Genomic DNA, 10000 nt, shown 5'->3' with positions numbered 1-10000 from the left:
TATATATATTCTTTTTAAAGTGCTGAGCAGACTCAAGACAAACCTTAAAACTCGCCTCTTAAATAAAGCATCCCACTAACCTGCACTCATACTGTCCCACACCCAGTCACTCCTACCCACCATCAAGGCCAGGCCCTGCCACCTACTGCCCTTACCCACCATCAAGGCTAGGCCCTGCCACCTACTGCACTTACCCACCATCAAGGCCAGGCCCTGCCGCCTACTGCCCTTACCCACCATCAAGGCCAGGCCCTGCCACCTACTGCGCTTACCCACCATCAAGGCCAGGCCCTGCCACCTACTGCACCTACCCACCATCAAGGCCAGGCACTGCCATCTACTGCCCTTACCCACTATCAAGGCCAGGCCCTGCCACCTACTGCACCTACCCACCATCAAGGCCAGGCCCTGCCACCTAGTGCCCTTACCCACCATCAAGGCCAGGCCCTGCCACCTACTGCCCTTACCCACCATCAAGGCCAGGCCCTGCCACCTACTGCCCTTACCCACCATCAAGGCCAGGCCCTGCCACCTACTGCCCTTACCCACCATCAAGGCCAGGCCCTGCCACCTACTGCCCTTACCCACCATCAAGGCCAGGCCCTGCCACCTACTGCCCTTACCCACCATCAAGGCCAGGCCCTGCCACCTACTGCCCTTACCCACCATCAAGGCCAGGCCCTGCCACCTACTGCCCTTACCCACCATCAAGGCCAGGCCCTGCCACCTACTGCCCTTACCCACCATCAAGGCCAGGCCCTGCCACCTACTGCCCTTACCCACCATCAAGGCCAGGTCCTGCCACCTACTGCCCTTACCCACCATCAAGGCCAGGCCCTGCCACCTACTGCCCTTACCCACCATCAAGGCCAGGCCCTGCCATGTACTGCACTTATTCCCCCACCTGCTGTCTCGGAGTCTCCCAACACACCACTTAGATTGTAAGCTCTCCGGGGCAGGGATTTCCTCTCCTGTTGTCTGATCTTGTTTGTACATATTGTATTATAATTCCCTGTACCATCTCTTTTGTAAAGTGATGAGAACACTATGTGTTCCTGATGCCTGTGTATTAGGAGGGGTGAGAGGTACGTGTCCCTGATGTCTGTGTATTAGGAGGGGTGAGAGGTACGTGTTCCTGATGCCTGTGTATTAGGAGGGGTGAGAGGTACGTGTTCCTGATATCTGTGTATTAGGAGGGGTGAGAGGTGTGTGTCCCTGATGTCTGTGTATTAGGAGGGGTGAGAGGTATGTGTCCCTGATGTCTGTGTATTAGGAGGTGAGAGGTATCTGATGTCTGTGTATTAGGAGGAGGTGAGAGGTATGTGTCCAAGATGTCTGTGTATTAGGAGGGGTGAGAGGTATGTGTCCCTGGTGTCTGTGTATTAGGAGGCGTGAGAGGTATCTGATGTCTGTGTATTAGGAGGAGGTGAGAGGTATGTGTTCCTGATGTCTGTGTATTAGGAGGGGTGAGATGTATCTGATGTCTGTGTATTAGGAGGGGTGAGAGGTATCTGATGTCTGTGTGATCAGGAATACACATCGGGCTCCGGGATTAGTAATCCAGCTACTGTGCACCGCATACTTCTCCCATACCTGTGTGATTGTATTGTATTGTATGTCTTTATTTATATAGCGCCATTAGTGTACATAGCACTTCACAGTAGTAATACACGTGGTAATCAAATAAATAACAGATAATATAAATAACAGATCATGGGAATAAGTGCTTCAGACATAAAAGTAACATTAAGGAAGAGGAGTCCCTGCCCCGAGGAGCTTACAGTCTAATTGGTAGGTAGGGAGTACGTACAGAGACAGTAGGAGGGAGTTCTGGTAAGTGCGTCTGCAGGGGGCCAAACATTATGTATCGTGTTCAGAATATCCACGGTGCTATTCATATGCTTCTTTAAGCAAGTGTGTCTTAAGGTGGGTCTTAAAGGTGGATAGAGAGGGTGCTAGTCGGGTACTGAGGGGAAGGGCATTCCAGAGGTGTGGGGCAGTCGGTGAAAAAGGTTTAAGGCGGGAGAGGGCATTAGATACAAAGGGGGTAGAAAGAAGACATCCTTGAGAAGAACGCAAGAATCTGGATGGTGCATAACGAGAAATTAGGGCTGAGATGTAAGGAGGGGCAGAAGAGTGTAAAGCTTTAAAAGTGAGGAGGAGAATAGAGTGTGAGATGCGGGATTTGATCGGAAGCCAGGAGAGGGATTTCATGAGGGGAGATGCGGAGACAGATTTAGGAAAGAGTAGAGTGATTCTGGCAGCAGCGTTTAGGATAGATTGTAGGGGAGACAGGTGAGAGGCAGGAAGGCCGGACAGCAGGAGGTTACAGTAATCAAGACGGGAGAGAATGAGGGCCTGAGTCAGAGTTTTAGCAGTCGAGTAACAGAGGAAAGGGCGTATCTTTGTTATATTGCGGAGGAAAAAGCGACAAGTTTTAGAAATGTTTTGAATGTGAGGGGCGAATGTGAGAGAGGAGTCGAATGTGACCCCTAGGCAGCGTGCTTGGGCTACTGGGTGAATGATTGTAGTTCCAACAGTAATGTGGAAGGAGGTAGTAGGGCCAGGTTTGGGAGGAAGTATGAGGAGCTCTGTTTTAGCCATGTTGAGTTTAAGGCGGCGGAGGGCCATCCAGGATATCGCAGAGAGACATTCAGAAACTTTGGTTTGTATAGCAGGTGTAAGGTCGGGTGTTGAAAAGTATATTTGTGTGTCGTCAGCATAGAGGTGATAATTAAACCCAAAAGATGTTATTAGGTCACCTAGAGAGAGTGTGTACAGAGAAAAGAGAAGAGGTACCAGGACAGAGCCCTGGGGTACCCCCACAGAGAAATCAGGAATACACATCGGGCTCCGGGATTAGTAATCCAGCTACTGTGTACTGCATACTTCTCCCATACCTGTGTGATCAGGAACGCACGAGGAACCTTCCGGTTGGGCCGGTCCAAACATACTCCGGAGTTACTATGCTGAGAACTCCTATCAGGAGCATGCTTCCTGCTTATCAATAGTGAGGACAGTCTCGGTCCCTTACTACTGGCACTTATTTAAAGGGCCCATTCCCTAACTGAAAACAAACGGTGACAGGACATCCTTAATACACTTAGCTATATACACACACCTATTTACAGGACTCACAGTGAAGACCCCAGTCAGAACTCGGAAGAATCTGTTTCTAGAACCCTCTATACTCCCTACAGTGATATCACGGGTCACAAGACATGCAAAGGAGGGCCTATCCCTTTCTGCATACTCATCCTATACAGGTAACCCATTAAGGCCGTTAACCCCTTAACTGCAATACTAGCCGCCAAATGGGTCTACATCGATGTGTACATGTGTGTAGAGAATATATCGATGTGTACATGTGTGTAGAGAATATATCGATGTGTACATGTGTGTAGAGAATATATCGATGTGTACATGTGTGTAGAGAATACATTGATGTGTACATGTGTGTAGAGAATACATTGATGTGTACATGTGAGTAGAGAATACATTGATGTGTACATGTGTGTAGAGAATACATTGATGTGTACATGTGAGTAGAGAATACATTGATGTGTACATGTGAGTAGAGAATACATTGATGTGTACATGTGAGTAGAGAATACATTGATGTGTACATGTGAGTAGAGAATACATTGATGTGTACATGTGAGTAGAGAATACATTGATGTGTACATGTGAGTAGAGAATACATTGACGTGTACATGTGAGTAGAGAATACATTGACGTGTACATGTGAGTAGAGAATACATTGATGTGTACATGTGAGTAGAGAATACATTGATGTGTACATGTGAGTAGAGAATACATTGACGTGTACATGTGAGTAGAGAATACATTGACGTGTACATGTGAGTAGAGAATACATTGACGTGTACATGTGAGTAGAGAATACATTGATGTGTACATGTATGTAGAGAATACATTGATGTGTACATGTGAGTAGAGAATACATTGATGTGTACATGTATGTAGAGAATACATTGACGTGTACATGTGAGTAGAGAATACATTGACGTGTACATGGGGGAGATCTTCTTTTTGCAGCCAGGAGACTTTAGTTAATAACAGTTGTTGGTGAGGAGCTGACCCCACTGTGACCTCTGACCTATCCTTCATAGCTTGACCTCATTGTGACCTCTGATCTGTCTGTTACAGGTAACCCTCACAGCGACCTTTTCCTTCATAGGTTGACCTCACAGTGACCCCTGACCTCTCTCCCACTGCAGGCTCATGGGCCGGGTGACCTCTGATGACCGACCTCTGCCCTCTGGCTTCTTCATTAAGCGGGAGCCGTGCAGTCCTTCTTCCCTCATGGGGTCTTTGAGTCACTCCAGCCCCAGTGGCTCATCTGACACCAGCGGGGGCTTCAGCCTGTCCCTGGGGGGCCCTCCGAGCGGCTTGGACTCCCCCCCCATGTGCAGTGGCAACAAACACTTTGAGCCCCCCGCTAAGTGTGAGTACATGCTCAGCGCTGTGCCCAAGCGGCTCTGCCTGGTGTGTGGAGACGTGGCATCCGGGTATCACTACGGCGTGGCATCCTGTGAGGCCTGCAAGGCCTTCTTCAAACGCACCATCCAAGGTAGAGTCCAGCGTGAGTGTCCAGCTCTTCCACTGCTTCTGGGTGGGTGGGGATAGAGAGCAGTACTGAGTATGACCACACCTTCTCACTAAGACACAGAGATGTCACCGTCCCAGGACATAATCTGTCAGATTTAGGTTTGCCTCCAAATAGCATTTTCCCACAAGAGCCTTTTTAAGAATAATCAGTGGGACTGACCCCCAATCGGACCGGTGTCGGGTCAGCAGAGGGCAGACGGCCTCGGGCGCCGTAAATTAGACAGTAATGTCTGAAACATGCAATGTACACACATCTCATCCAGACACATACATGTCACCCGCACACTGCTATGTGATGGTCATTCCGGGAGCCTCGGTCAGTTTCGGTGATGGTAAAGCTGCACCCCCCCCTGCCCGCCTCCCCCTCTCCGCAGGTAACATCGAGTACAGCTGCCCGGCCACCAACGAGTGCGAGATAACCAAGAGGAGGCGCAAGTCTTGCCAGGCCTGCCGCTTCATGAAATGCCTCAAGGTCGGGATGCTGAAGGAAGGTGAGATGTTCCGGGGTCAGGAGGTCATTCGAGGACTGGCCGATAGGGTCACATTCTGAGTTTGCGAGGTCAGGAGGTCATTGTGGGACTGGCCGATAGGGTCACATTCTGAGTTTGCGAGGTCAGGAGGTCATTGGGGGACTGGCTGATAGGGTCACATTCTGAGTTTGCGGGGTCAGGAGGTCATTGGGGGACTGGTCGATATGGTCACATTCTGAGTTTGAGGGGTCATGGGATCGCTCACTGTCCCCCTTTCCCTGCAGCAGGATTGGGGTCTTATTCCTGACTCACTTAACTCCGTCTCTGCCAGAGAAGCCGTAGAGGGAAGAGGTAAAAGAAACCTAAATTTTAACCCTTTCCTCCCTTCTTCCTGGCAGGCGTGCGCCTGGATCGGGTACGAGGGGGGCGGCAGAAATACAAGAGGCGCCTGGAATCAGAGAGCAGCGGGTACCCTGCATTACAGAGCCACCCACCCCCCAGAAAAACCTGTGAGTACTGTACCCCTGGGAGAGGGGGAGGCTGGCACTGCCCGGTGTGTGAGGGGGAGGCTGGCACTGCCACTGTGTGTGAGGGGAAGGCTGGCACTGCCGCTCTGTGTGAGGGGGAGGCTGGCACTGCCGCTCTGTGTGAGGGGGAGGCTGGCACTGCCGCTCTGTGTGAGGGGGAGGCTGGCACTGCCGCTCTGTGTGAGGCAGAGGCTGGCACTGTCACTGTGTGTGAGGGGAAGGCTGGCACTGCCGCTCTGTGTGAGGGGGAGGCTGGCACTGCCGCTCTGTGTGAGGGGGAGGCTGGCACTGCCGCTCTGTGTGAAGGGGAGGCTGGCACTGCCGCTCTGTGTGAGGGGGAGGCTGGCACTGCCGCTCTGTGTGAGGCAGAGTCTGGCACTGCTACTGTGTGTGAGGGGGAGGCTGGCACTGCCGCTGTGTGTGAGGGAGATCCTGGCACTGCCACTGTGTGTGAGGGGGATCCTGGCACTGCCGCTGTGTGTAAGGAGGGAGGCTGGCACTGCCACTGTGTGTGAGGGGGAGGCTGGCACTGCCGCTGTGTGAGGGGGAGGCTGGCACTGCCGCTCTGTGTGAGGGGGAGGCTGGCACTGCCGCTCTGTGTGAGGCAGAGTCAGGCACTGCCACTGTGTGTGAGGGGGAGGCTGGCACTGCCCGGTGTGAGAGGGGGAGGCTGGCACTGCCCGGTGTGTGAGGGGGAGGCTGGCACTGCCCGGTGTGTGAGGGGGAGGCTGGCACTGCCCGTTGTGTGTGAGGGGGAGGCTGGCACTGCCCGGTGTGAGAGGGGGAGGCTGGCACTGTCCGGTGTGAGAGAGGGAGGCTGGCACTGCCCGGTGAAGGTGGTACTGGTCCCGGTGACCCCTCTCTCCCTCCCCTGTCCAGTTACAAGGATTGTGTCTCACCTTCTGGTGGCGGAGCCAGAGAAAGTGTACGCGATGCCCGACCCCACAGTGCCCGACAGCGACATCAAGGCCCTGACCACCCTGTGTGACCTTGCTGACCGCGAGCTGGTGGTCACCATTGGGTGGGCAAAACATATACCAGGTCAGTAACTGCTCCCACCCCTCCACACTGAGGGGACCTCTCCTATTTGTATATAAACCTTTCTCACTTTCTGCCCCACACCTCTGGAATGCCCTTCCCCTCAGTACCCGACTAGCACCCTCTCTATCCACCTTTAAGACCCACCTTAAGACACACTTGCTTAAAGAAGCATATGAATAGCACTGTGGCTATTCTGAACACATGGCACATAAAGCTTGGCCCCCTGCAGACACACTTACCAGAACTCCCTCCTACTGTCTCTGTACGTTCTCCCTACCTACCAATTAGACTGTAAGCTCCTCAGAGCAGGGACTCCTCTTCCTAAATGTTACTTTTGTCTGAAGCACTAATTCCCATGATCTGTTATTTGTACAGGCAGTCCTCGTTTTACAACGCTTCATTTTACAACGAATGGCTTATCCAACGCTATGCAATGCATACCTGTGTTCATTTTTACAACGCCAAAATGGCTTATCCAACGCTCTTACGACGCTTTGCAACGTTGTGTATGTGTATATATATATACAAATTCACATAAACAACGTTGCAAAGCGTCGTAAGAGCGTATATATATAATATTATACTATATAATATATTATATTATTATATTGTATGTTATATTATATACTAGCTGAGAGACCCGGTGTTGCCCGGGAGTACAATTTCCCTCTCCCCCCTCTCTCTCCACTCCCCCTGTCTGTTTCTCCGCTCCCCCCCTCTATGTTTGTGTTCCCCCTCCCCTGCGCAGCTCCGTTCCCCCCCCTACAGTGTTACACACACACACACACACACACACACACACACCTCCACTGATATTCCTATACTAATCACACACACCACACACACACACACACACACACACACACCTCCACTGATATTCCTATACTAATCACACACACACACACCTCCACTGATATTCCTATACTAATCACACACACACACACACACACACACCTCCACTGATATTCCTATACTAATCACACACACACACACACACACACACACACACACACACACACACACACACACACACACACACACACACACACACACTGATATTCCTATACTAATCACACACACACCTCCACTGATATTCTTATACTAATCACTCACACACACACACACACCTCCACTGATATTCCTATACTAATCACACACACACACACACACACACCTCCACTGATATTCCTATACTAATCACACACACACACCTCCACTGATATTCCTATACTAATCACACACACACACACACCCTCCACTGATATTCCTATACTAATCACACACACACACACACACCTCCACTGATATTCCTATACTAATCACACACACACACACCTCCACTGATATTCCTATACTAATCACACACACACACACACCTCCACTGATATTCCTATACTAATCACACACACACACACACACACACACACTGTCCCCCCCCCCACACACACACTGTTCTCCTCCCCACACACACACACTGTCCGTCCCCCCACACACACTGTTCCCCCCCCCACACACTGCCCCCCCAACACACAGTCGTCGTGCCCCCCCACACACACACACTGCCCCCTCCCCACACTGCCCCCCCCACACACACACTGTCCTCCTCCCCACACACACACACACTGTCCCCCCCCACACACACTGTTCCCCCTACACACACTGTCGTCGTGCCCCCCCCACACACACACTGCCCCCCCCACACACACACACTGCCCCCCCACACACACTGTCCCCTCTCCCCCAACACACACACTGTCCCCCCCTCTTCCCCCACACACACACTGTCATCCCCCTCACACACACACTGTCCCCCCTCCCACACACACACTGCCCCCCACACCACACACACACTCCCCCACCCCACACACACACTCCCCCCACCCCACACACACACTCCCCCACCCCACACACACACTGCCCCTCCCCACACACTGCCCCTCCCCACACACTGCCCCTCCCCACACACTGCCCCTCCCCACACACTGCCCCTCCCCACACACTGCCCCTCCCACACACACTGCCCCTCCCACACACACTGCCCCTCCCACACACACTGTCCCCCCCCATACACACTGTCCCCCCCCACACACTGTGTCGCCCCCCACACACTGTGTCCCCCCCCCCCACACACTGTGTCCCCCCCCCCCCCCACACACACTGTCCCCCCCCCCCACACACACTGTCCCCCCCCCCCACACACACTGTCCCCCCCCCCCACACACTGTCCCCCCCCCACGCACACTGTCTCCCCCACGCACACTGTCCCTCCCCCACACACTGTCCCCCCCCCCACACACACTGTGTCCCCTCCTCCCCCACACACTGTGTCCCCTCCTCCCCCACACACACTGTGTCCCACACACTGCCCTCCCCCTCCCCCTCCCCCACACACACAGTGTCCCCTCCCTCCCCCCCACACACACAGTGTCCTACACACACTGACCCCGCCTCCCCCCACACACACACAAAGCCCCTCCCGTGTTACAGGACTCACAGCACCGCTCCTCTCTCCCGCGCTCCTCCGATTGTCGCGCGCCTGGCCCTTCTCTGCTCTCCCTCCTCCCGTCCGGGGAGCGTGCGCACGCGCCCCCTCTCTGCACCTGTGAGCGCGAGCCACCGGGAAACGTGCAGCAGGGAAGGTGTGGGGCCTGTCCGGCTGACGGGGGAGAGTGACGGCCACCGGGAGGGGGGAAGGTGCGGGGCCTGTCCGGCTGATGGGGGAGTGACGGCCACCGGGAGGGGGGGCGGGGTGTGTGTGTGTGTGTGTGGTGTTGGTCAGAGGCGCACGTGGTCACGGTGTGAGGAGAGTGTGCGTGTGTCTCTCTTCTCCCTGCCTGGCTCCTCCCTGCCTGGCCCTCAGGCCAATGAGCTGTCCAGCAGACATACACACACAAACATTATTTGAGACTTATAGATATAGATATAATACAGTATATACACTATATAATGTATGTGTGTGCTGCATATCTTATTGCCTGGGTAAAATATTTGGTGTATTTTAGTGTTAAAAATGCCTTCGGGAACGGAACCTTTCATTTAAACAGTGTTCCTATGGGAAAACGTGTTTCGCTATCCAACGCCATTTTGAGTAACGCATTGTGTCGGATAACCGAGGACTGCCTGTATTATTTGTTATTTATATGATTACCACGTGTAGTACTACTGTGAAGCGCTATGTACATTAATGGCGTTATACAAATATATAGACACTAGCTGAGAGCCCCGGCGTTGCCCGGGATGTTTGTGGTGTGGGGGTGGCATTTGGGTGGGGAGTGGTCCACGCGGCCCATGTGCGGTGGTAGTGCTGCTGTGGCTGTACTGATGGTGATTGTA

General features: G+C 53.0%; 1 protein-coding gene across 4 annotated transcripts in view; it reads left to right on the top strand.

The window, feature by feature from the left end:
- The window catches only part of LOC142474980 (steroid hormone receptor ERR2-like), a 38776-nt gene extending 32086 nt beyond the window's left edge, over positions 1 to 6690 (top strand). For 3 of the 4 annotated variants that reach the window (XM_075581080.1, XM_075581081.1, XM_075581078.1), the window contains exons 2-5: positions 4239 to 4603; positions 5004 to 5120; positions 5498 to 5608; positions 6506 to 6690. In XM_075581080.1, the coding sequence (XP_075437195.1) occupies positions 4243 to 4603; positions 5004 to 5120; positions 5498 to 5608; positions 6506 to 6675 (759 nt within the window). In that variant the 5' untranslated portion in view covers positions 4239 to 4242 and the 3' untranslated portion in view covers positions 6676 to 6690. The remainder of the gene's footprint in view (positions 1 to 4238; positions 4604 to 5003; positions 5121 to 5497; positions 5609 to 6505) is intronic. The other variant, XM_075581079.1, reaches the window with a different exon arrangement.
- The last annotated feature ends 3310 nt before the right edge of the window (positions 6691 to 10000 follow it).

This window comes from Ascaphus truei, unplaced genomic scaffold (assembly GCF_040206685.1).
Source record: "Ascaphus truei isolate aAscTru1 unplaced genomic scaffold, aAscTru1.hap1 HAP1_SCAFFOLD_1035, whole genome shotgun sequence".
Lineage (NCBI taxonomy): Eukaryota > Metazoa > Chordata > Amphibia > Anura > Ascaphidae > Ascaphus > Ascaphus truei.
This window is presented reverse-complemented; position numbering and strand designations above follow the sequence as displayed.